Source organism: Aulonocara sp. 'chitande type north' Nkhata Bay, linkage group LG5, assembly GCF_057382095.1.
Source record: "Aulonocara sp. 'chitande type north' Nkhata Bay isolate Kocher_YH1m ecotype deep benthic linkage group LG5, A_spYH_male_GT1.1, whole genome shotgun sequence".
NCBI classification, from domain to species: Eukaryota; Metazoa; Chordata; class Actinopteri; order Cichliformes; family Cichlidae; genus Aulonocara; species Aulonocara sp. 'chitande type north' Nkhata Bay.
In genome coordinates, this window is record NC_141348.1 from 23121444 (window position 1) to 23148188 (window position 26745).

At 41.2% G+C, this 26745-nt stretch overlaps 2 protein-coding genes across 4 annotated transcripts; one reads left to right on the top strand and one right to left on the bottom strand.

Annotated features, from left to right (window-relative positions):
* Positions 1-793: 793 nt before the first annotated feature.
* Positions 794-12994, bottom strand: os9 (OS9 endoplasmic reticulum lectin). 3 transcript variants are annotated; one of them, XM_086292237.1, is made up of 15 exons: positions 12664-12986; positions 12123-12305; positions 8712-8775; positions 8537-8613; positions 8347-8445; positions 6740-6941; positions 6398-6532; positions 6134-6249; positions 5019-5079; positions 4822-4901; positions 4519-4722; positions 4190-4391; positions 3620-3787; positions 3138-3247; positions 794-2097 (listed from the first exon to the last, which is right to left on the bottom strand). In XM_086292237.1, exons 1-15 carry the CDS (start codon positions 12814-12816, stop codon positions 1960-1962), a joined length of 1992 nt encoding a protein of 663 aa, XP_086148363.1. In that variant the 5' UTR covers positions 12817-12986; the 3' UTR covers positions 794-1959. The 3 variants fall into 3 exon arrangements, with proteins under 3 accessions (XP_086148363.1, XP_086148362.1, XP_086148364.1); XM_086292236.1 differs by having other exon boundaries at positions 4822-4904; positions 12664-12916; XM_086292238.1 differs by lacking the exon at positions 3620-3787 and having other exon boundaries at positions 4822-4904; positions 12664-12994.
* Positions 12995-13380: 386 nt separating this feature from the next.
* b4galnt1b (beta-1,4-N-acetyl-galactosaminyl transferase 1b) lies at positions 13381-25439 on the top strand. Its single transcript, XM_086292240.1, has 12 exons — positions 13381-13846; positions 15723-15824; positions 16762-16984; positions 17062-17238; positions 18403-18509; positions 18753-18790; positions 18877-19057; positions 21635-21727; positions 21831-22018; positions 22098-22238; positions 22333-22570; positions 23559-25439. Exons 3-12 carry the CDS (start codon positions 16770-16772, stop codon positions 23774-23776), a joined length of 1596 nt encoding a protein of 531 aa, XP_086148366.1. The 5' UTR covers positions 13381-13846; positions 15723-15824; positions 16762-16769; the 3' UTR covers positions 23777-25439.
* Positions 25440-26745: the final 1306 nt, after the last annotated feature.

The window sequence follows — 26745 nt, forward strand, 5'->3', positions numbered from 1 at the left end:
CTGCAACCGGTACCCAGAATCTAGCTCTATGGGCTCAAACCTCCGCGTAACCCTCATTTAGATAAGAAGAAGAAAATGGGTGGATAAGTGAATTACCGACTCAATAACTGGAAAGATACAAACTTACAAAAACTGTGTGCTAGGAAGTGCCAGAAAGTGATTGGGTCTATTGACCTAAAGACCTATTGTGCCAGTATCCCAATGACTCTTTGGCTACGTTCACACTCCACGCGAAAGCGCGTCAAATTTTTTTGACCCTATGCGCCCCATATCCAATCATGGTATGACAATGTGAAAAGCACAAATCTGATATTTTCAAATCCAATATGGGTCACTTTCGTATGTGGTATTGAATCCAATACATATCTGATGTTTTAGAAAGCGACTGCTGTTTGAATGGTCATGTCGTATGAAATCCGTCTTTTACGTCACTGACACGAGGCAGACGCCAATTATCAGTGCCCGAGAAGACATCGTGAACGCTTCCTGGACATCCAGAAACGTGGAGAAACGTGAACATTTTATTTGTACTGTATAATCTGCAGATTCTGACCGAAATCTGCAACTATCCTTTGAAGCACTGCTCTTCTCTAAAACAGCAATAATGATAATTATTAAGCCATATGTAAATAACAAAATAGCTTTACAACTTAAAGCAAAATTGGGAAACGTAAAGTTCGAAACAAGTCTCTATATTAAGGGCCATCAGTCAAACAATATTTTTTGGTCTGGATCTAAACAGAGCACGTTGTGTGTGACACTGAATGTATGAGATAATAAAAATACAAATGTCTAACATCTAACATTTGGCAGTTTTAATACACAATACAAACAACTGAAAAGAGGCAGCAGAATTGTATTTACAAGATATCCGAGGTAACAGATGCAGACTTTTTAATACGAAAACACTACTGTGTCTGAAAAAAAAGAGTGTGTATGTGATTTACATCTCATATGAGATTATTTTTCATAACAGAATGCAGAGTCAGGATTTTTAAAACTCATTTACTCAGGTAACTCCGTCGCCACTTAATCTGTGCTATTTTACAATAAATCAAAAAAATAATGACACAATAATTATGTACATGTTGACTTGCAAGTACCCACAAGCATTCACAAAATTTACAAATTCAGCCCTTTAAGTGCATGTTTGCATTAATGTGGTGCACTGAATCTGATTGACACTGTAGATTTATTTGATTTCCAAGTTGAGATATATTAAATCCAGTTACTGTCAAAAACAAAAAGTATTCAAAATTTTTCTGTTCTCTTCTGAATTCACAGGACATTTGTGAAAAAACAAAACAAAAACTATATATCAACTGCCAGTGTGTGCAGACACTGTTTACTTGTTTGTTTTCACCAAATGGATCAAATCAGAAAGCTTCGAGGATCAGTGGAAACTGGAATTTGAGGGTTTTTTTCTTTTGTTTTCAACATTTTTTCTTTTACTTTTCAGTAAAAAGAAAGAAAGAAAGAAAGAAAGAAAGACGAACAAAACAACCTGTGCAGATCGTACAATCTGCTGAAGTAAACAGAATTCCCTTGTTGACTCACACTACGGACGTCTCTGTCAATGGCAACACAGAAGACAAACAAGTAATAATTTAATTGAGGATAAACAGTGTGCTGCAGACGACGTCAGAACTAATCGTGAATATTTAGTAAAACTGAAAACAAAAACTGAATCCCGTCAAAAAGGGGAAAATGCATAACTTCAACTGCACAAGTACAGCTGACACATTGTGCAACATATAAACGTTGCCCCATTAAAGACACTTGCATTATTGCCTATTCAAGCCACATGAACACATTTTCTGAATGTGTAAACAGCACAGGTTTTAACAGCAATGACCAAATCAAGTGGGCTTTCTCAAAATTATGACTAAACCTTAAGAGTCCTCCTCCCTCCTGCTCTCCATAGGAGTGCAACATCACAAAGGGTCACTCTGAATGAGCTCATACATCCACGTCATCTGAATCATAGGAGCTGGATGACTTTGACTCCTCCTGGGAATCTCCCCAAACAAATCTGTAGTTGTTCTCCAACTCCTGCTGCCTTTTCTCCTCTTTATAAACCTCTTCAGTGCCTCCAGTCTGGTGGTGGTGGGAGGGGGGGAGGGAGGGGGGGGGGGGGGGGGGGGGGAGTAAAAACAGGAATGGGTTAAAAACTAAAACAACAAATCTAATCCACTTTGCTGCTAGAAGATTCATCAAATCTTGTGCTAACACTCAGCTGCCAATCAAAATTCAGCAAGGTGATTCCTACAGAGCAGGATGAAAAATATAAAAGTCCTCTACTGTCTAATTTACCATGAAGATAATAAGAATAAGACCAAAAAAATGAAATTGCACATTTGAGAGTGTAGGATCTTCTGTTACATAAAGATGACACAGAAATCTGTACCATAAAGTTCAAACATGTAACCACAGTGCTCGTGGAAGCTTATAAGAGCACCTTTCCTGAGCCCTCAGTCACACAGGTCTAGAGACCAGTTGGCAACTACTGTATCTGGCAATAACTGGTCGCAAAGGAAACTGTACCTACCAACGAATTGAGTAACTAGCCAGCAGCTCTTAATAGTGATGGAAATAGTTGCTTTTGGGTAGTGTGGCAGGAAATTGCACACACTATATTGCAAAGACAGAGGGGGGACGGGAATTCACTTAGCATAAACAAATCTGTACTTAGAGTGCAGCCAGTAAAAGAAGCAGAAGTGAAAGCTGGCTCCACTTCAACATACACCAGGAAAAAGAGACGATGTAGCAGTCATGAGGGTCTGCTGTGAAAGTGACATTGACCTTTTCACCTAGTGACAAGGACATTTTGTTCCTTCTTTTCTTTAATACTGCGTCCACAAATTCTGTTGAATTGTGCTTACTGACATCTCAACTGATGCCCCCAGCCTGAATAAACTTTAAATGTGTCATAACTACAATCCAATGAGCTTTTGGTTTCTGTAATTAATTTCTGTGAAAGCAGACAAACACACAAGAACAGCAGGCCACTCTGTTCTTTCTTGCAGACAGGAAAACACTCAGCAAACTGTACAGCGCTTCCGTCAGACACAGTCCAAGCCTGCAAGCAACAGCTAGAAGCATTCAAAGGAACCCAATAGAAGTACTACTTCAGTTACCAGGAGATTAATGAGTAGCTCCCTGAAGGACTTTGTATCTTCCTCAGTCAGCCACTGATCACCTGCCTCTTCTGCGTTTTTTCGTGTCAAGATCTTCACTTCGATTTTTCCTAACAACAAAGAAAAACAGACGGAAGACAAAAAAGGTTCAGCAGTTACGCCTAACACATCCAAATGGCGTAAGAAAACTGCTGAACAAGTCAACAATGACAACGGGATGATTGACATGAATGACACAAACATATGAGTGGAAAAACACAGCACACCTGGCTGAGATATGTTCTTTGATTAAGGTGAGCTTTAAGCTTGCTATTATTTTTTTCCTTACATGAAAACAGATTTTTCAAAATCTTCTCTTTTTAACTCATTAGACAGGTTTTTATTTTACATAGGATACGAAGAGAAATACAGTGCTGTACACTGAAGATAACAGATGGAAGAGAGAAAAGGCCGTGAGTGTTTCGGGCACTCTCCCTTCATACCTTCGGCCTTCAGTCCTGCCTTCTCTAGCTGTTCTTTAACCACGTCCTTTATGTGCTGCCACTGCGGGTCTCCTTCGCCCACCTCCTGAACTTTCACCTCCCCATCAGGGTTGATACCCGTCTTATACTTAGTTATTTTGATCTTAACATGGTCGTCAGCTGCTTGGTCTAGGGTGACGAGACAAAAGAGGGACAAACAAGACAGTTCACCTCAAAACCCACCAGTAGGGCCACGAGATGAAGGAGGCAAGAGCCTCGCATAGCATTGTGTTATGAACATAGATTAAAATACTGTGTCTGATTTCAGAAATTTTAATTTGGATTTAGATTAATGCAATCAAAAGTCACCCACGGTGACATTAATGGCTGGAGAAGAAAGACTGCAACTGACCGAAAGTGATCTGATAACATAAATTCTCTGAATTCTTCAAATTCCATGTGTGGATCTTTCCTGAGATGGAGGATGTCATAACACACATCTACTGCACAGACTGATGAATTATGAAGATGATTATACACAGAGGGTGTGGACATGCACATGACTACAAAAGGGTCAAGCCCCCTGGTTACCTGGGTGCTTCGGAGCCAGGCTGGGGCTCCCCCGGGCTGGGTCGCTGGCTCTTTGGCCTCCGGACGTTTTCTGCTCTGGGTCCTGAACGTCTTTCTCCTCCAAATGATCGAGTATCTTATCCAGCGTCGTCTCCAGTGTCTGTGTTGCCTGAGTGCGGTCAAACTCCCCTTTCAGACCCTCTGTCTCGAGTTCCTGTTGAGCCTACAACACAGATAGAGCCAAGCAACGCCTAAAGTTAGTATTTAGTTTGGTCTTTTCCTTGTTACGTATCTGTCTAATCAAATTTTAGGTATTTTAGGTATCAACTTATATATATATAGTCTTAAACCTCGTTTATGATGTTGTCAAACTCCTTCTGCATTTCCTCCTTTATCTCTTCGATTTTATCCGAAGGCACAGAGAGGTCAGCCATCTCATCCTCAAACTCCTGTAGCACGGGGTCCTCTTCATCTTTCTCCTCCTCGTCAAGTTTCTCCGTTACTCTGTTGTGTCGTGCTGTCTCTTCTCTACTTTTGGCTTGATCTTGTGCTTTCTAAAAATAAAAACAAAACAGAAAAGGATTGGAAAGCCTATGCACTGCCAAGAGAAAAAAGGCAGTCATTTGCTGTCACTAACAACAGCAAATACTGACCTTCCTGTTACTCTCCTTAAGGTGCTGGACAAATTTCATCAGGTCTGCTGGGTCAGTGATGATTTTAAAGTTGAATTTTTCTACTAAAAGAGAAGAATATCAGAGAAGAAAAAGCTCCAGCTTGTATTTGCTTTGTTTTCTTTCTTCTTTTTTTTTAAATAAGCTGTGCACTAAAACAGCACTATCTTTCTCAGTACCTTCATCACCATCATCTATGATTTCATTGTCTGCATGTGAGGTATGGCCACCATCTGCTGCCTGTCAGAAAGAGGAAAAATCAGGTTAGAGGGAGGAAATGGTGACAGAAAGCATCTGACTGCCCCCTCTAGTGGTTAAAAAAGCCAGATCGCACTGTCAAAAATACCTGGAAATTCAGTATTATACGATATACACAGTACTACATTTAATAATAATCAAAAGTGTAAGTAACAGTAGAATGATAATCAGAAGATGTCAAAACTGTACCAAAATGAACATGTCATTGGACCTTGCAGAGCCAATTACAAATGTATTTTTATGGCTACATTTCAATTTGAGTTACTCACTGTTGTGTGTTTCTACCAAGAAGACAGACTGTTGCATCCAGAATTGAATTCAAAATCCTGCTCCTCACATACAAGGTCTTAAATAATCAGGCCCCATCTTATCTTAATGACCTTGTAGTACCATATCACCCTATTAGAGCACTTCGCTCTCGCTCTGCAGGCCTACTTGTTGTTCCTAGAGTATTTAAAAGTAGAATGGGAGGGAGAGCCTTCAGGCCCCTCTTCTGTGGAACCAGCTTCCAGTTTGGATTCGGGAGACAGACACTATCTCTACTTTAAAGATTAGGCTTAAAACTTTCCTTTTTGGTAAAGCATATAGTTAAGGCTGGACCAGGTGACCCTGAATCCTCCCTTAGTTATGCTGCAATAGACGTAGGCTGCCGGGGATTCCCATGATGCATTGAGTTTTTCCTTTCCAGTCACCTTTCTCACTCACTATGTATTAACAGACCTCTCTGCATTGAATCATATCTGTTATTAACCTCTGTCTCTCTTCCACAGCATGTCTTTTATCCTGTCTTCCTTCTCTCATCCCAACCGGTCGCAGCAGATGGCTGCCACTCCCTGAGCCTGGTTCTGCCGGAGGTTTCTTCCTGTTAAAAAGGAGTTTTTCCTTCCCACTGTTGCCAAAGTGCTTGCTCATGGGGGGTCATATGATTGTTGGGCTTTTCTCTGTATCTACTGTACAATGTAAAGCGCCTTGAGGCGACTTTTGTTGTGATTTGGCGCTATTCAAATAAAATTGAATTGAATTGCACTTGCTATACCTGATTCTCCTGTTGGAAAGTAGATGTTCTTGAACTTGATGGCTTTGTCACTCCCTCCCAGAAGTCAGAGTCTTCTGCCTCATCTGACTCTCCATCTTTTGATACATCAGCAGGACCTGTTTCAAAACCAGAAATAGACACTCGTGTTAGAATCAGAATTAATACACAAACGCCCATTATGGATGGATCGGCACTTTATTATTAGGTGCACTGACAAGTTACTACTGCGGGGTCGTTTGCCTCATAAGCATCAAAAAAACTCACCTTTTCTACGACTGCTAGGCGATGTCTCCTCTGCTGTTACCTTTACTGCACCATCTCCTCCTTCATTACCAGCTAACATCTCATCAAGACTCCTCAATTCCTCCGAGATCTGCTCCACTTTACGTTTTGTGTCCGCTGGGAACGGAAACAGGATGATTGGCAGAGGAATCAACCACAAGACAAAGGAGAGAGCAAGCTTGAAGTTTGAAAGCCAAGTTAGCTTCTTAGCTGGTATTTTTATTAAAAAGACCACAATCTGTTTTAAAATGCGAAAAATAAAAAAAAATCAAGAGGCCTCCAAGATGCATTGCTTTGCCCTTCAATGTTTTTTTATTCACTCACAGACTTGTGCCTTGACGTAATCCATGTACTGTTGGGCACTTAGTGCTGGCTGGCACACAATGCCCTGAGGCTTGGCAGTGGATGGTGGCCGCAGGAATGGGTGCTGGCAGGTGCGACTGGTGTGAATTGTCAGCACATATCGACATGACTGAGGTTCATCTACTCGCGCAATGTAGTCACCTGAGCCTTCTTCACATACAAACTGGAAACAAAACAGAGCAAAAGTATGCAAACTACTTTGAGCTGAATTAAATGCCCAACTGTTTGGGTGCTGGGTTGCAACATATTTGGTTCTTTTTTCTTTTCTTTTTTTTAGGTGAAAATGTTTAAATACAGTAAATAAACAGGGAATTCATCAACTGTTACAAATGCCAAAACACAGACAGATCAGTATAACCAACAGTGGCCAATCTCTGCTTTATTCATGTCTTAACAAGTGCTTACGACTGCCAATACCTTGGTGACTGAGAATTTACAGAGAACCTTTTTCCTGTTTGTGAAATGTTTCCTGTGTGACTAACACACACAACTGACAACTCAAATACTTTGACTCTACTCTCTTAAGGTTTCCTTCTGATCACTCTTCCACAGACCCCGATCATTTTCAGATCTTTAGTGAGTTCCTAAGAGGATTCCAGAGTTATTAAGTTTCACTACAACATCTGTGTAATCAGAGAATCATCATCTTCTGATAAACTTAATCTCCTGTAGAAGGGCTAAAGAGTCGACTAACGCCGTATCTCTAAACAAACAGCTGGATATGAATATCTGGGGACTGGGAAGCTTTCTGGATTTTATTTCTTCTCCTCTTTTAGTTCTTGTTCTAATAATCAGTCTCATCTGAGTGTGCAGTTAAGTCCCCATGTGAACAAAGCACTTGCCTAAATTAATCTCAAAACCATTAGTTTTCAGATGGCAATTTGTCTTAATTAGTTTGGGGGTTTAGGGTTGTTTAGCACTAAAAAACTGGCTGCTCCATGAGATTAAGACAGCTGACTAGATGACGGGTTCCTTCATTTAATAAGGTCAAACAGGTTTAGTTTTTGGACCCAATAAAGTATCAGGATGAGCAAAATACTTCACATGCCAAACTTTGCGTTTGGCATGTGAAGTATTTTTAGCTCTTTTAAGTACACAAAAAAGCATGCTGTCATAATCTGAACTAATGTCTAAGTCACAGTTTTAATTTTTCCAGAAAAACTAGCCAGCGTCTCCCACCTGACCTCCCTCAAAACTATTCATAAATATTTCTACACAGAAGGAATCGCAAAGATGACTCTGGCATTAAAGTGGAGGTAAAAATGGAGACAGTTAAGATGCTATAACTTGTTTTGACTAGACTACACTACAACAAAGAACAATAATAATTTCTTTAAAAATTAAAACTCAGCTGAGTCTTTTAAGCAAAGCAAACATAAAACATATTCATGTTCAAAATGTCTGCTGCTTGGGATATATTTAAAAGTGAAAGGCTTATAAATCTGCACAGGCATTTTGCATATGAGTGTTTGGATAAGCAAGGAGACAGTCAAAAATCAAAAAGAAAAAAAAAAGTGAAACACACAAATCATCTCAAGCAGGATGTGTTCCAAATGTAAATATCTCACCCGGACTTCAGTCTCTCTGGGATTTCCATTTAGGTCACACTTAGAGCCATTTACATAGGTCTGGCTGTGGTACCGCTTTAGCCTGTGCTGTTTGGAGGCCTGAGAGAAAAAACACAATGGATGCACCCACGATTGTTTGGTTCATATTGTACAGTCATGCAAATCAGCCACAACATAGAGGCAACTTTACCTTTGCTGTTTCATTGCTCCAATCAAATTCTGACTCATAATAACCCAGGAAGAGAATGTCTCCTTTGATCTCTGTGTCTAAGGACAAAAGAACAAAATTTGTCAAAAACAATAACTGAAAGCCTCTTGTAGGTTAAAAAAAACAAAAACAAAAAAACAGAGAAGTGGCCTCTCACCTTCAAGGTGGTATTGTCTGATATGCTGGCCATGGCAGAACTCGTACGTCCACCAGTCCTTCGTCTGCAGGACAGGTATTTCTGTTAGACTTTGACACAGTGCCTAAGCCTGAAACGGTCCCACGCATATATTTGTAAATAGGGCTGCCACAAACTATTATTTTTGCGATTAGTCGACTAATCAGATCATGCATCCATTGGACATACAGCGTACAGCTTATTGCACCAGCATGCATCTGCTCTTATATAACTATCATTAGCTTAAAGCTTTAAGTGTTTAAGGTATGTGCTAACTAAAAATTAAGACAAGATGATAGTTTATTAAATTTTAATGAAATTTGCAGGTTGTTTCGGTGAAGGTTAATAAACTCCTTGCTATCTAAAATATAACAGGACACCAGAGTATATTCTCGAGCATCTCACACTTCTGATAATCAGCTGTCTGCTTGACGTTTATTCAGCTGTGTAAAAACTATAACTTTAATCTCAGCCAAACCGATTTACTCAGGAAAAAATAAAATACTAAAAAAAAGCCAAACAATAACATTTTTAAGTTATCTAAGTGACTTATGTATGTTTAATCTGAGTAGCGAAAGACCGCGGTGGGTTTGAAAATGATTTGCCGGGAGTCCGGTGTTCTCACAGGCTCTAGTGAGCCTTGCCCCCGGCTAGCTATCGAGCTAGTGGGTAACAGACGTCTCCGAAAACGCCAGAGCGCTTTTGAAAATATGTGGTGTCTTGATAAACTGAGCAGATATTTGAGGTTTACACAGCTACATTCTCGCCTAAAAATATGTTAAACGTTTATTTTGTGACCCAGAAAGAATAATAAGAGTAATATTAAAACTAACTAGCTGCCGCTATTGTTGGAAACTGAGCTGGGCTGCGCTATGAATTCTGGGAGAGAGCTACTTCTTCGGGGTTTAACGGCAGCTGGCATCCTTGTACATGCAGTGCTGCCATCTTCTGTTTCAGTCCGTTATTACACTCTTAAATACTACTACTTATTCCTGCGTCTTTTGGGATCTTACAAAGCTTCAAACAACGCGTAATCGTGACTAGTCGACTAATCCTGGCAGCCCTATAAATGAGGACTATTTTTCAGGAAGTCTTGTGGTTTAATCAGATGTAACTTTGAAAATCTAAGTCAGACTCCCATGTTGTTTTTAGAGAATATGCTCTTTTCTTCTGGCAGCCCTTCCAAACAAGTCATACTTGTTCAGTCTTTTTCTAACTGTACTGTTGTAAACTTTGGGGTGGCTGTAGCTCAGGTGGCAGAGCAGGTCAGCCACTAATCAGAAGATTGGTGGTTTGATCCCAGGCTGCCTCCTGGCTGCATGCCAAATATCCTTGGGCAAGATACTAACCCCATGTTTGCCTACTGGTGGTGGTCAGAGGGCCCGGTGGCGCCAGTGTCCGGCAGCCTCGCCTCTGTCAGTGCGCCCCAGGGCAGCTGTGGCTACAACGTAGCTTACCATTGCCAGTGTGTGAATGTGTGTGTGAATGGGTGAATGACTGAATGTAGTGTAAAGCGCTTTGGGGTCCTTAGAGACTGAGTAAAGCGCTATACAAATGCAGGCCATTTACCATTTTAACATTTAACATTCTAACTGCGGCCTGTGGAGTTTGAGCTAGTCTCTTGGGTATTTTCCCAGTTTCTCTGAGGACTGCACAGGCTGACCTTGGGTTTTACTGGGACATCAACTCCTGGGAATATTGGCGGCTGTCTCAAATGTTGGGAAAAATTCTTACTGTAGAATGATGGAGTTCATTTTGAAGGCAATAGCTTTATAACTCATCAAGACTGATGGGCAGAAACAACTGATTCTTTGAGATCTTTGGTATTGTTTTTCCTCGTTGGTACTGTGCTAACACACCTGAATGCTCCAGAGCACATGATCAATTAATCAAGCACAGTTGATTAACAGCACCAGGCTGTGACTTAACCTCTTTATGCCTATGGAAGCGGAAAGTGTGACAAACTTTCTTTGTCTCATGACTATACAAAAAACACATTGTAAGGAGCAGTGTTGGGGAGTAACGGAATACATGTACCGCCGTTACGTATTTAAAATACAAAATATGAGTAACTGTATTCAGTTACAGGTACCGTTTAAAAAGGTGGTATTCAGAATACAGTTACTTTGTTGAAATAAATGGATTACACTGCGGTACTTTCCTGTTTCATTTTGTCGCGGGTCAGGACTGTTTGGGTTTTGTTTGACAGCTACGTTCTTTTGTTCCAGGCGGCAGCGTTACGGTTGCCATGGTTACAGGGCGACGCTCTCTCTCTCTGCGACTGTGTGTTTCCTGGGTGAGAGAGCGCCTTTTCGTTGTTGTTGTTGTGCTAAGCTAACAGGCAGAATGCTACAAGCATAGCTCTAAAGAATGTAGCATCATGTTCAGTGTAGTCCGTGTTGCAGGGAGAATGGACTGCCATACACGTTATGGGTCTGTGAGCGCGAGGAGGGAGAAAAAGGGGAGTGGAAAGGTACGAGTTGTCATCGAGGAAAAACGGGAGCTGGAAGCATGTAAGTATAATAATAACCACTGCAGCCAAGAAGAGTGCCTGACGAGCCCAGTTGTAAGTAAGCTATTAAGACTCGACTGTACACTGTGTTCGTGTTTTCCTCCGAAAACAATAAGTTCCGTTGGAGCAGCCTTTCAACGCCTCTCTCTGTGTCTCGCAAGAAAAGTTGACCCACACAACAAAGTAAAGCTCTTTTTTGGCTACGAGCCCGCCAGGGACCCCGCCGTATTAGTCAGAGGTCCCTTTACTACAGTTCGGAGTCGCGGACCTTCAGTAATAGTAATAAATCACACAGCAATAGTACATTCACGTTGTTGTAAAAAGCACGATAATATATTAAGTAATCCAAAGTATTCAGAATACGTTACTGTCATTGAGTAACGTAACGGAATACGTTACAGAATACATTTTGGGGCATGTATTCTGTAATCTGTAATGGAATACATTTTAAAAGTAACCTTCCCAACACTGGTAAGGAGATACATGGATAAGATGCACTGTGAGCAAGAAGATAGTGATAAAGTACTTGTGAGCTTTTGGGTAAACCTTAACACATAAGCTGAACAATTGAAAACACAGGTACATTAACAGATGTGTGTCTCTTAGATATACTGCTTTTGTACCCAGTCACTGATGCAGACGAGCAACCTTTAATCCAATGAATACTGAATCAAGAGCCTCCCAGTGTTGTTTTTGGCAAGCTTCTGGGGCATCCATGTGCGTTTTAAAAATGGTTTACTTAAGCTGGCAAATATACACACGCTTTCGGTGTGTTTTGCTCTTGTGTTCTTATTGTTGTATTATTATTGTAGTCACACCACTGTGTAAACAGCTTAAGCATTTCTCTGTTGGATTACACAGATAAGTAGTTAAGGACCAACCTTGAGTAGACATGGGGCATTGTGCATGGGCTTGAGCAGGTCTGGGATATCTGGCCCAGTGTAACCCTCCGAGTCAGGCTCAGTGGCGGGATCCTGATGAAAACGCACAGCCTGGGCTGGAAGTCGACACTCATAGAGCTGTTTGTACTTACTGGACACCATCATAACCTCCTCTGTCTTAGTCTACAAACGTAAGACAGACATGGAAAAGGGGGTGAATTTAATGTTGACACACATGTTCACACATTACCAACGCATCAGGTGAATGCAAACAGATAAAAACATGGTTTGCGGCTTTACTTTTAGCTAGTTATAGACATGTGGCAATGAACATAACAGCTGTCACAGCATGCTGTGACGTACTTCACCTGAGAATTACTCGTCTTCATGTAACTCTATAAGATTTATTTTAACATGTTTTGTGCTTTTATGACATCAGGTCTCACGCTTTGTGAATTATTTGACACTATTAATAGTAAATAAATACCGCTAGCTCATATTTAAGCTAACAAGCTATATCCGTTAGCATTTTCTGACTCACCTGCCCCAGGATGACAGGATCGGGAAGAATCTGAATCCCATATTTCATGTCATTAAGCTCCTCCAAATTCAAGAAGCCCGGGACACAGAGGGGACATGTCAACAAGAAAACGTACAGTCTCTTTAACAACCAAACCAAGGAAGCAGCCATCATTGACTATCGCCTCTTACCCCTGTCTGACAGCAACAACACACAATGCCTGACATGGTAGCAGCGGATTGGTCGAGCTGAAAAGCCCTGCTTTGTCATTGGCCAATTTCCAAGTCAATCAAAGTTTTTCCCGAGTTCTGAGGTGCGTTTGGTTTTCATACCAGCGGAGAGTCAATGAACGGCGTGTTTGTGCTATATTTAGCACGCTAATGAATAACAGCACATCTCCGCTGTCACCGCCTGTCTTGCGATGAAATAGGCTCACACATAAGCACGAAGACAAGGCGGGCTGTCGCATGGTAAAATGTTTGGTGGGGGGTGTCTTCGTTTGTTTCATTTTGTTTTGATGCAAAGCAGTTCCAAGTAACTGATTTTAAAGGTTTACAATAACAATTAGGTAAAATAATGACAAAACAATAAAACGATTCATATGATACCCAAAAAGTACACACCGAGCTGAGCGAAAAGTGCAGTCAAACTACTGGGTTTAAATATCTGGTGAGGAAAAAATCAAGAGTTCCTTGAAGAAAAAAAGCATTCCTTAACAGAATACCAGAGAGGAGGGGAAGTACAGAGGGTGAGATACTATAAAAGCTGAAAAAGCAGTACACATATTTATCGACTGTGTGCACAGGCGCCCACACACACACCAATCTAAACATGTATGTAGACATAAATCGTATTGTTTGATCATAATTCTCCTTTTTTTTTTTTTTTTTGAGAAATCGTGCAGTCAGTTCAGTGTTATCCTCTCCTCTATGTCTGTGTGTGTGCGTGCTCAGCTGACTGACCGCTGATGAGTCTGGTGTAGCGGCGATATCGGTGCGCTCACCGCTGCGCTGCAGCCGCTGTTGCTGCAGGGGGAGCATCCGTCCAACAGCCTGCAGTGCTGCGATGCGCGGCAGCTCCTCTCTGCGCCTCTTCCCCCCGCATAATCGTTTTCAAGACCTCCGAGGAACAGATTCGTGAGAGAGGGGCGAGCTCCGTGCAGCAGGGAGGTGAAAGAGTCTGTAGTGTGTGCGTCTTAACTGAGGTGAGCTTTGGGGTTATTTGATTTTTTTCTACAGTGGGGTGCTGCTCTAAAGGCCCGTGTCCCCGTCTTCGGCAGGGGATTTTTTTCTGGGGTTGTTGTTTTTCAGCTCTGACTGAACGTTTGACAGCTTCTTTGATAGACAAAGAGGGGATAGGCGTGAGATTTTTTTTTAAATTTTTGACATTAACATGGTGGTAAAATAACTAAATGCACAGTATGTCTTTATTCTGGAGATGTTTTTCAGCATATTAGAAGTGCTGTTTAAAGATAATTTCGGATGCATGGGTTTTCTTGCGCTCTCACTCAGAATAAGGAGGGCTAATAGGCCTGTGTTTAGCCGGGTATTTATATTCGTGGCTCAAGAGTTGGGAGGTCGCCTTGTAATCGGAAGGTTGCCGGTTCGAGCCCCGGCTTGGACAGTCTCGGTCGTTGTGTCCTTGGGCAAGACACTTCACCCGTTGCCTACTGGTGGTGGTCAGAGGGCCCGGTGGCGCCAGTGTCCGGCAGCCTCTCCTCTGTCAGTGCGCCCCAGGGTGGCTGTGGCTACAATGTAGCTTGCCATCACCAGTGTGTGAATGTGTGTGTGAATGGGTGGATGACTGGATATGTAAAGCGCTTTGGGGTCCTTAGGGACTAGTAAAGCGCTATATAAATACAGGCCATTTATATTCGCTACCTCGGATTTGTGTACACACATTCGCATTATTTTTTTTCCATATTTTCCTCATGTTTCACAGTACGAAGGAAGGTGTGTTAATTTTGTGCTAATTATCCCAAATAGTCCGAAACATGAGAGCAAATCTTTGGTAGGAACCCACGGACTATATGCATGCCCATAGCATGTTCACCGCGGCACTCCCTACCATAGGCTCGTTTTTAGGTTAATGACAACAGCGTGCAGCACACAGCTATGCTATGTTCTGATTGGCTTAGATTATCTGTTATGTCTTAGGGCTGTTCCACTATCGCTGCTAATTATCATTCAGACGGGGAGATCAAATCTGGGAGGCCTGCAGTAATGCAAAGCAATGTTTTTGCATTACTGCAGGCATATCTTCACAGATATGCATCATGTCATGTTGTCTTACCTTACAATCTCTGTTGAAATACAGTACTATGTAAAAAGTCGAGACCAACCCCTCATTTTTTATATTTTGTGAAACCTGGATGAGAGTTGAAACGTCTTCAAGCAACTTAAAGAAGTCCAGACGCTTTTCTTTGCAAGCTCCTTTGACTACGATGACCTGGATGACTGAGAACCTTCACAGACATGCTTACAATACATATAATCTAGGAATGTGTCAGGCCTGAGGCCTTAACTCATTTAGCTTCCACCTGCATTTTAGCCTACTTGGTAACAGATGACCGGAGTCGACAACCAGCCCTCAGAGACCTCGAAGGCTTGAAGTTATTACCTTGTTTGGAAGATGTTATAGGAATGAGAAGTTCTATGTCTGTTTATAGCCATCTAAAATGTACCATTTACTGTAACTGACGTCTTTAACCTATTTTTACGCCATGGGGGGGCGGATACCTCACTGCTTTAAAAGTGTTCTCAACATGTATTTTTGTCAGAAGACATATGCTGATGTTTTCTCCTGGGTGTTAATAAACTCACCGTTTGATTGCACTTTCCTGGGGCCTCCGTGGTTTGTGACACTGCTCTACATTGATTGATTTCGTGACAAAAACTAATTTCCCCCGGCAGCTGTGGTACCATGCAGTCACTTAATGACACTACATGGTCACTTACCTCATGATAATATAAGTTTATATGCACTTCAGGTTTCTTAAGAGTACATTCTGTTATATTATTATTAGTTGTTATCCACTTTTTCAGTCTGTACTCTTTGAGTTGTTTTTTTGTTCTTTCCAGATGGAGAAGGCGCTTGCTCATTTCCACGAATGTTTACATGGTTTCTGGAGATGCAGGTGTCAACAGAGGTTTTCCTTTCAATGACTGGATAGAGGCAGTGAGGTATATATTCCTATAAATACTTTTTAAACTGCTAGAAATGAAAGTCTGTCTGCTAAATGGTTACAGAATGTTTAATTTAATGTCTTATCTCCTCCATTTGTGGCAGTGAATTTTGTCATTGTAAGCAAGCCTACACACACACACACACACACACACACACACACACACACACACACACACACACACATACAAGAGACAGAGTCTTGATTCCATCACTTCAAAGGTTTTCTACATTATTTCTAACACTAGACTTTTCCTACTCTGGACATAAACAAAGTCGTCATCATTAGATGTAAGCATTTATGTCTTTAACAAGAAGGCTGGATTCCTACTTTGTAGCTGTGTATAATATTTACGTTCCCACAATATGAGCAATCCATTTACAAGAATACCATCTCGCCCACACCCAAGTGCATGCAGAATCAGAAATGGAGTTTTTGTTTCTCACAGCTGGAGGAGAAAGAAGTAATTGTGTGCTGGCAAGTTTCTAGAAGAATTTTCTAGAAGAATCGAGGAGAAAAAATATGGGAGGGGAATGAGGGATCGGAAGGCATTCATGATTTCATTATGCTGATCCTTTCAGCAGATATATAGATCTCTTTTAATGGCTCCACTGTGAGTGCAACCACAAAAATGCGAATAATTTTCCATCGATCTGTAGCTGTGGTGACGACTTAGAAAATCTTCTGAGACTATAATTAAACAACTGCGATTAAACAACTTCCTGTGGGCTGTTTTTGGGGTTGAGCTGAAGTGGAAGGGGTGGTGCAGGGGGATGACATAACCTTTTAACTTTAGCAAAACCTCACAAAGTTGTCACACAAAACAGAGACTGTTGATTTTGTTCCCGTCACTTAAATCGCATTCCTGTTCGGAAATATCGTCAGAGTATAATTATAGAAACCAGAGCGTCATCCAGCATTCTAATCTCTGACAGGTTCCAGGATGCGGTCCATGAGGAAGACGGTGTTGCTAGTCATCTTGGTGTCTGTGGTGCTAGTACTGGCTCTCCTCCATTCGTGGCCCACTCGGGGTTATACCACAGTGGATGTTTGGCAGCGACCAGCGTTTATAGTAGAGAGGCATCTGGAAGAGAGGGTCCCTGAGTCAGACCATCGATTGAGCAACATTCCCTTCCATGTAAGGGATAATGTGGCGAGGTAAGTAATGCTATTTTGAACCAAAGCGGACGGACCTGAGCTTAAATCTGATCACACGTGTCTTATAATCTGTCCAGTTTGCTGGCACGTAATGGATGCATATGTGAGGGCGAAAGTGGGGGGGTAAACCTACCGTTCGCACAACTCTTGTTCCCGCGGGTGTCAGCTCACCCGCTGCACACTGCCTTCGAGGCTTCAGAGCTGGAGGAGATGAAGAGGAGACGGGCTAAAGAGTACAGCAGCTTTCAGACGAGGTAAGGAGTACTTAAGAGATGTTTCACATTTTTTTATCTGTGTGGCTAAAATATTATTATGTGGCCTGATGTGTTGTTTTATTTAAATTAAATAATGATGTAACAAAATGTGTTACTTGAAATAATCCATCTGTCTCAGTGCACGCTACAGGAAATTGTTTTTTAGACTTATCTATCTCTAACATGGAAAATCATCCATGATCTCACATCACTATCTGCTGATCTGCTTCGCTTTGTGGTTTGTTACTACGCGGTTTGAATATACATGCATTAGAACATATATAAACACAGACCTTGCTTTTTGCTTGCTTCCTGTACACAACTGGCAGCCTTAAAACCTCCCCGCATCTCTGTGGATCGTGCAGGAGTTGTGCATTAGTAAGGCTACATAGACGGGTATTTTTGAAAATGCAGCTTTTTCTATTTGTTCGGGCCTTTCGTCCACACGTAAAAGCGTTTTGGATCACTGAAAATAGAGGTTTTTTAAAAACTCAAGTTTTGCGTTTACGTCTGTACAAAGAAAACAGAGATTTAGCCACGCAACTTCAAAGGTGAGCGCCTTTTTTTGACGTCAAGCTGTGCGTCACGTTATTGTTTACATGAGATGAATTTTGTACAATGGCAAGTATAGATAAAATACTGTTGCTTTTAATCTTACTATCTGCAGTTTTTACACGCTTACATACACACACACACAGTTACTGTCCCTCCATTTAGAAACACAGAGGCATCATAGTGAACATTGACGCGGCTTCTACATGCAACACAGACGCTGTCACAATCCAAATCCCGACGCCATTATTATGAATCACGCAGACTAAATTTTCAGTTTCTTTATTGAATAAACTCTGGCTGAGAGAGCCAGTGAGACAAAATCCACTGAATACTGACTCTAGTTATTAACATTTGAAATGATGAAGGCAATTAAAAAGTAACACAAAATTAGCCACCTTTCCAGAAAAATTTAAACTTTTCAGAAGTACTGAAATTAATTCCTAATACGACAAAACTTGTTTTTATCAAAAGCTTTGCTCTCCAGTAAGAAACGTGAGGTCATTTTAATAATGATATCCACGGATAATAGTAATTGTGACTGTTATTTGCGAAGAGCTTCCTGCTTTCTGCTTGCTGTGCTTGTTGATGGAAAAAAAAATCTCATTTCAGGTCAAAGACCCCTGCAGATCTACTCATTATTGCTGAGGCTAACAGCCCCTTGCAGTATCCAACACAGGGGGTGGAAGTACGACCCCTGAAAACAAGCATCATCCCAGGTACGACTTCAGCGAGTGAGCAACTCAGATATTTTTGAAAGTCTCATGGTTTTATCATTTGAAAGTAGTTAAACTGGCCCCTAAACATTAAAAATTAACCTGAACTAGAGGTGGTTTATATACTGGATATTCTTTGTACCTACATATATTGTAAGGTCACCCCTCTGAAAGGCCTTATTTATCCAGCTGGTGCATACAGGAAATGGACTGAAAATCAATCAGTGTTTGTTTCTCCTTTTCCAGGCTTGGCCTTACATGACCTTCCCAGAGATAATTACTCAGTGAGTGCTCAAAAGTGTCTGTCTTTAAATATTTTAGATGCCTGCAGTCCTCTGACCTTGACCGCTATTCTTTCCATCATATGCAGATAAACATCACTGCCACGCTGGGAACTCTAAATGTGGCCGCGGAGGTAGACGAGGTGAAAATCAAAGGTGATGGCGAGATGCACATGACTCTTTCCAGCCGCCTGCTGCCGAACATGAACCGACAGCTGCAGTTCGTCACCTACACGAACACGCTGTTTCATCCCAGCACGGCAGACACAGGTGAGCCCTCGGAAACAATCCACCGTCTTATCAGCTCTGGACTTTGTTCTTCTGTATTTTTCAGCAAATTCCACAAAGGAGAAAGTAAAGATACAGAAAAAGAATCATCTCACACCCTAATTTGAATCTGTGTTTAAATTTAAAGCAATATGTGGATTTTTTTTCACTCTCGGTCATTAGATGAAAACTCTGATACTTTGATCATGCATATACAGTATATACGAAGGTACAGCAGGAGGTGACTGACATGCATGCTTCCATCTCCCGTTTCTGGTAGGTGGCAACTCATACTTTTAGACTCTCCTTTTTCTCCCTCCCTCGTGCTCACAGACACATAACGGGTACAGCAGTCCATTCTCCCTGCTGCACGGACTACACTGCCCATGAGGCTACATTCTTTAGGGCTATGCCTGTAACACTCTGCCTATTGCCTTGATATTAAATCATTTTTGGAGTAAAAATTCAAAAAAATATTTCTTCACGTCATTATGCGGCCCGCAAGTAGGGCCGCGAGATTGAGACACAGGCATTAGAGCCTCTTCATGCGCGTTTTGTTTGGGTTTTCACCGGCGTGGAATTACCAAATATAGAGAGGGCATAGCCTAACATATGAAACAGGAAAATACCACAGTGTAATCCATTTTTTTCAACAAAGTAACTGTAATAGAATACAGTTACTCATATTTTGTATTTTAAATATGCAACGGCGGTACATGTATTCCGTTACTCCCCAGCACTGTCTGTACAACACCAGGATTGTTTTGTTTGTTTGCCATCATCGCATTATCAGACGTGGCTAACCTTCCCGAGTGTCTCCAGCCTTTATACTAAGCTACTCTGTGTACCTTGCTTTTTTTTCCCTTTTCAGTGGCCTCACACCTGCTCTTGTATGGTATTCCTGGCAGAGAAAATTATTTGCAGAGCTGTTTCTCTTGAGCTAGAATTGGGCAACCAAGCAGGATTCAGTCTGATATCAGAGCCTCTTTGTTTCGCACAAAATTAACAATAGTAAGCATGCACAAAACCTGAATGGCTGAAGGCATGTTTGCCCTTGTCTTTTGACTTTCTGCCTGTATAGTATAACCCAGTTTCAAAACAGCTGGGGCACTTTTTAAAATGTAAATAAAAACTGAGTGCAATCGATTTTATTCACAGCAAAACTTAGAAAATACATTGAGTCTTTATAATGAGAGTATGGACCTTTTACAAAAAGGCAGATCAGCATTTTGTCTTCATGACAGAATCATGTCTGTCTTTAATGCACGCGCATCTGAGTGATGTAGGACATTAAATCGAATTTGCCTAACCACAAGTAGGAAAGGCTTTCACAATCTTTCCGCTGAGGATGACAATGTATCTGAACACTTGAACATGACCATAGCTGGACTGGTGCATCAAACCCCGTGTTCCTGTCTCACAAGAAAAAGTAAAACCCACAGTGAAAAACTGTCTTTAAAGCTCTTTTAACAACTTTTTGCCATTTCAACCAACAGAAACAAGACATTGCCTTGTCTTGTCCCTTGCAAAAAGAGATTTATCAAGGTTCTCTGAATCTTTCGATGATATTTTTTTACTGCAGATGACGAGATATTTAAAGTCTTCACAGTTTTACAGTGAGGAACACAATTCTTTCACAATCGGTAGACACTGTTTTATGCAGATTGGTGAACCTCTCCCCTTCTTTACTTCTGAGAAAACTTTTTAAGATGCTTCTTTTTTCCTTAAATGGTCCTCTAGCTATTTCTTTTCTATTTTTAGTAACACTTACTTTTCCAGCATTTCCTGTCTCAATTGGGGACATGTTGCTTCCATCAAATTTAAACTGAACTAATATTTTCCTTAAACTGGCCGTTTAAACACTGGATATGCTTTAATACAGTGATCCCCAACCTCCAGTGTCAAACAATATTTTCACGAACTGGCCTTTAAGGTGTCGCGGATAAATACAACAAAATAAAATGATATGACCAAGACAAAAACCGTGGTAATTTGTAAATATGATAATAAATGCGAATTCACTTTGTAATTGTGTAACTTTATTAGCATTTTCCTCCTGAAAATGTGCCAACAACATTGCGAGTGACATCCTCCTCTCTGCCCCTTAATGCTCTCTGGTCACTATGGTAACATTTAAATATTTCTTTCAAAATAAGACACACAACTACAAAGACCCAGGGAAACCGAGTTGACAATAAAAATGCTGAAAACCATAAATTTCACACCTGAGCTTCAACTCTCGCGTCCCAGTACCGAACGACTCGGCCTGGGGGTTAATATCTGTTAATAACATCTGTCTTTACTTGTCATCCCAACCCTGTAGAGTTTTTATGAAAGGTAAATTAGCCGTAGGAGCTAAAAGTGCTTTGTGTTTTGTTTTTTTGTGTTGTTTTTTTTACTGGAATTGTCTATAAAATGCTGTAGAGTTTAGCATTTTAACCTGAGGGTCTGAAAAATTGGTTTTGTACAAAGACATGACATTGTTATGTCTACATGCTTTACGAGAACCAGATGAGAGTGAGGCATTCATAGTTTTATCTTAATGATACTCGTGTTTTTTTTGTGTCGGGGGTCTTTTAGTGCAGCTTGAGACAGAGGGACATCAAGCTGTCTTCAGCATCAAGATCCGACACGGAACAACACCTAAACTGTACAACACTGGATCCAAAGGAGGTACAGCACCGGCATGTTGACGGTGTTTGTAATAAAGTCAGACGTCCTTTCTGAGTCAAACAGCACTTTCTAAAGTCAGTTTTCCTCCATCAACTCTCTGCAGAGTACAACATCAGCGCCCTCGTGACAATAGCCACAAAAACGTTCCTGCGTTACGATAAGCTTAGAGATCTTATCGACAGCATCAGAAGATACTACCCTACTGTTACCATAGTTATAGCTGATGACAGTGAAAATCCCCAAACCATCTCTGGGCCTTACATCGAACATTACATCATGCCCTTTGGAAAGGTAAGGACACACTGAAGTCTTCTCCCTGCTGTCACTGGTGATGCGATCTCAATCTAAACCTCAGCGTTGCGTCTCTTAGGGTTGGTTTGCCGGCCGAAACCTGGCCGTGTCCCAGGTGACCACGAAGTACGTACTGTGGGTGGATGATGACTTCATCTTCACAGCCAACACCAAGCTGGAGAAGCTTGTAGATGTTTTAGAAAGGACCACTCTGGATCTAGTGAGTAGCAGAAGAATATTTTTTTTCTTTTTCTCAGTTAATATTAAAGTTTTGGGGCTCTTGTAGAGACAGTGTATCTATGTGTGTGAACTAGGTGGGTGGTGCAGTGCGGGAGGCCACGGGGTACACCGCCACCTACCGTCAAACCATCTCCATTGAGCCAGGAGAGGAAGATGGTGACTGTTTACACATGAGGAGAGGATTTCATCACGTCATTGAAGGCTTCCCCAACTGCGTTGTGACTGATGGGGTCATCAACTTCTTTTTAGCTCGCACAGACAAAGTCCAGCAGGTCGGCTTTGACCCACGCCTCACCAGGGTCGCTCATCTGGGTGAGTACAGGGCTTCCTTTCATATCAAAGGAGCAAATTTAGCATCATGCCATCTGTTATTTATTCAGTGTTTTGACTGCCGGATGCAAAAATATGCCAAAATTGAAAAGAAAAAAAAATGTTATCATTATTATTATTTACGCATTTATACACAAGTCTTGAGCCACCATTCTTTTTTTTGTAATTGTCTTGGGAAATATTTCTTCAGGCATTCAGAAGCTCTTTGAAAGTTTTTCTTTCTTTGAGTGTCCAGAACCCAGGCCTCAACATTGTTGAAGCAGTGTGGGATCAGAAAACAGAACAAAAGGCAGCAAACACTCAGCTTTGAATGTCCTTTGAGAAGCCTGAAGAACTATTCCTGAAGGCTGCTTCAAGAAATTATAGGAAAGCTAAAGCTCAGGCTGTGTTTAAGGAGAAAGGTGGTAAAACCAAATATTTACTTTCAAGCTTGTTAGAATTGTACAAACACTGTTTTTGATCACCTATTTCCCATTTGTTCTAGAAAAATATATAGAAATGAGGTGTAACTCAAGACTTTTGCACTTTATCGTATATTCATATTCATTGTTTTTCTATCCTCCTGCAGCACTGAGTCAATTTGTGTGCCATATCAAGTTAATTTAATGTTTCCTTAATCATTTAAGAATAAAAGAGAGATGAATATCTCAGATTAAGGTATTGATAGCAACAATATCTTAGCAATTTAAGAAAAAAGATTCATATCTTATTTTACTTACTGAGACGATAACGTGTGCAAGATAATTTTTGCTAGCAAATTATGCTGTGACATTTTCTTATCAGCACACACCACCATGGAGGAGTCGCAGCTCGGCTTTAATTTACCTACATTAAACTGAATGAAATCTGATTTAAATGGAACATTTAGCTCACGCCACCTTCTCCTCACTTTCATACCTGAAATATTTCATCAATTAAAAGTGTTCCTGACCCACTGAGGGATGTTTACCCCTCTCCCTTTTTTTTCTAGAGTTTTTCATCGATGGCCTCGGCTCTCTCCATGTGGGCTCTTGCGATGATGTCATTGTCAATCACGCGACCAAAATCAAACTACCCTGGGTAAGCCAGTCAGAGAGCGACAAGACCTACGCCAAGTTCCGTTACCCATCAGCCTCCTCTGATGCCACGCACACCAAAAACGGCCTCCTGTACTTCAAGAATCGGTTTCAGTGCTTGACTCATAATTAGCTTCCCCTCTCCTCTTTTTCTCGAAGGTTCCTCCGCTCTCCCCGAGTTGCCAAAGAAGTTCTCCTCCCCCACGCCCTGTCAGATAAAATTTTGGTTTGCCTTCTCTTGAGAACCTTGAAATTATTTTTCCAGCTTCAGCCTTTAGAGCAGTTTTAGCATGTTTTATCTGTCAGTGCACAGCTCTGCAGTGAGCTAAAAAGTCCTCTAGCATCTAGAAGCCCAACAGAAAAATTTAGGCTTCCTTTTTGGTGTGAAGACAGGAGAAAATGAGCTGCAGTGCCCAGTAACATCTCGAGTCATAAAGGAATCTTGCTCATACCCTGCACAAAGACCAGGCTTTGGGAGAACCGAACAGGTAGCAGCCAGTGTAACTTCATTGTCATGCTGTTTTGGGTAGATGTGCATGCATTCTCCTTCGATTTGCACTAGCCGAATATAGAATTGAGCTTGGAACAAGGTCTTTCTGTCAGTGACAATAAACCCTATCAGTTAAGTGACAGAGCTGCAGACTCGGAGCTCCAGTGTGACCTCCTTGCCAATGCCACATGAAGAACGTGTTCCAAGTCTTTTCATTTGTCGGGTTCTGGTACTGACTGGCCGTGCCAAAGGTCTGGATCCTGCTAGCTCTTGGGTGCTTTAATCTGTGTGTGCATTATGGTTTTACTGCCCATTACCCAGAATCCTTTTGTGTCACCCATGGAGAGATAAGTAAGATCTGAGGAGGAGAACCTTTTGGTCTCAGTTCATCAGGTGTTACCTGGTTGCGGGAGCAGCTGTAATCGTCGTCTTCTGCTGTTTGTCTGTTTCCCCAACAAGCATCTGAGGAAAACGAGGCGTTTGAGTGCTCACCACCGGATCTTTACATGTGGCCAAAAGAAACATTGGTTGAACTAAAGTACTTGTAAAATACTCACATCATTATGAAAAGAGGATGGAGAAGGGGGGGGGGGATGAAGCAAGAATACAGTTTTTATACTGAAACTCCTCTTTGGAGCACTCCTGCATGTCAGAGACTCAAGTGGTGATGCTGTTCTTTTATACCATGGTCTTTAGATGGCACCCTTGTATCACTGTATTTGTTTCCTAAGCAAGTTTTTTAACTTTGTTTTGTTAGCAATAAGGTGCCAGAGATTTATCAACTGTTTTTTTTAATCCCCAAGAGAAATATCGACTTATTTGTAACTATTTTATTTATTAATTTATTAACAATTTGTTTGCCTTTTATTAGATAGAACAGTGAAGAGAGTCAAGTAAGCAGGGGGGTGTCGGGTCAGAAAGCAGCACATCGGAATCGAACCTGATCTGCTCTGAGCTACACCGGCATCTGTTTGTGACTTTTAATTCATTTCTATTTTTCACCAAAATGTGACGTTCGTTCTGTTGATGGAAGAAACTAACAGCAGTGTTCCTGCTGCTTGGTTTGTATGTAGTTGTGTACTGAAGAATTTGTCTCACATTTTAATTTGTAAGTGTTGACAGATGTAGAATTTTTTTTAACAGTGATGTTTATTGTGTGGACACAGAAATCATTTGCTGCCTGCTTCACCCACCCACCCCCACACCCAAAACAAAAAAATATGAGTTGTTTGAGCATTATGAGAGTTTTTACATTCATTTCAAATGTTATAAAAAATGTGTGTGGGGAAAAAAACCGAAATCTTGTGTTCAATGTTGTGATGTTGGTTCAAAGGATGAAGACGCTGACTTACAATAGATTACAGTCTTTTGATTACAGATTACAGAACTTAATTTATAAGCACATCTTTTATGCTACTGAAGCAAATGAACATGATAGATGAGAGGCAAAAACTGTCAAATAATAGCAAGCATGGTTTATATTTGAGACTAAAAGCCTGCGTCTAAAACCAGGTTTTGAATTTAATGACTGAAGTTGTCTGAGAGTGTCGGAGCCTGGAAGCTGAAGGCTCTATCCCTGAGCGTCTGAAACTTGGAGAGAGGAATGTACAGCAACCACATGTCAACACAGGAGGAAGATTTCTCAGGTGGGGCTGGGGGTGTAGAGCTGAAGGAGATCAGAGAGGTACTGAGGGCCATGAACATGAAGGAACATGCAGGTAAGTCTTATTTTTAGCTTCATGTTGCTCGTGCCAGGTTGTGCCCTGTCTTTCTTTCAAAACAGCTTTAATTATTTGTGGCAAAGATTCAACAAGTTGTTAGAAACATTCCTCAGAGATTTTGGTCCACATCAGCGTCACACAGTTGCTGCAGATTTGTCTGCTGCACATCCATGATGAGAATCTGCTGTTCCACCACATCCCGAGTCTGGTCTATTAGATTGAGAGCTGGTGACTGTGGAGGCCATGTGAGTACAGGGAACTCATTGTCATGCTCAAGAAACCAGTCTGAGATAATTTGAGCTTTGTGACGTTGTGCATTATCCTGCTGGAGGCAGTCATCAAAATACCAGTTCGATGTGGTGATAAAGGGTTGAACATGGTCTGCAAGAGTACTCGGATAGGCTGTGGCATTTAAACAATTCTGTGTTGGTATTTAGGGACCCAATCTGTGCCAAGAAAATATCCTCTACACCCTCACACCATCAACAGCAGACTAAACTGTTTATACAAGGCAGCATGGATCTGTGCTTTACTGCTTACCACCAGATTTTGATAGCAAAAGTTCAGTTTAACCCTCGGTTTCCTGTTCTTAGTTGACAGGAGTGATCCTCTGTGTGGTATTCTGCTGCCGTAGCCCAGCTGCTTCAAGGTTCTGCTTCTTCACACCTTGGTTGTAACAAGTGGTTATTTAAGTTACCGTTGCCTTCCTATCAGCTCAACGCAGTCTGGTCAGTTTCACCCAGAAAAACTGCATAATGGATGTTCCCTTAAAATTCCGCCAAGCACAAAAATAAAAAACAAAAGCCTTCGTATTAATTACAAGGTTTCGTCTTCATTTTCAGTAGCAATATTAAGATGTTAAACAAGCAGACAAACATGTAAAAGATGAGG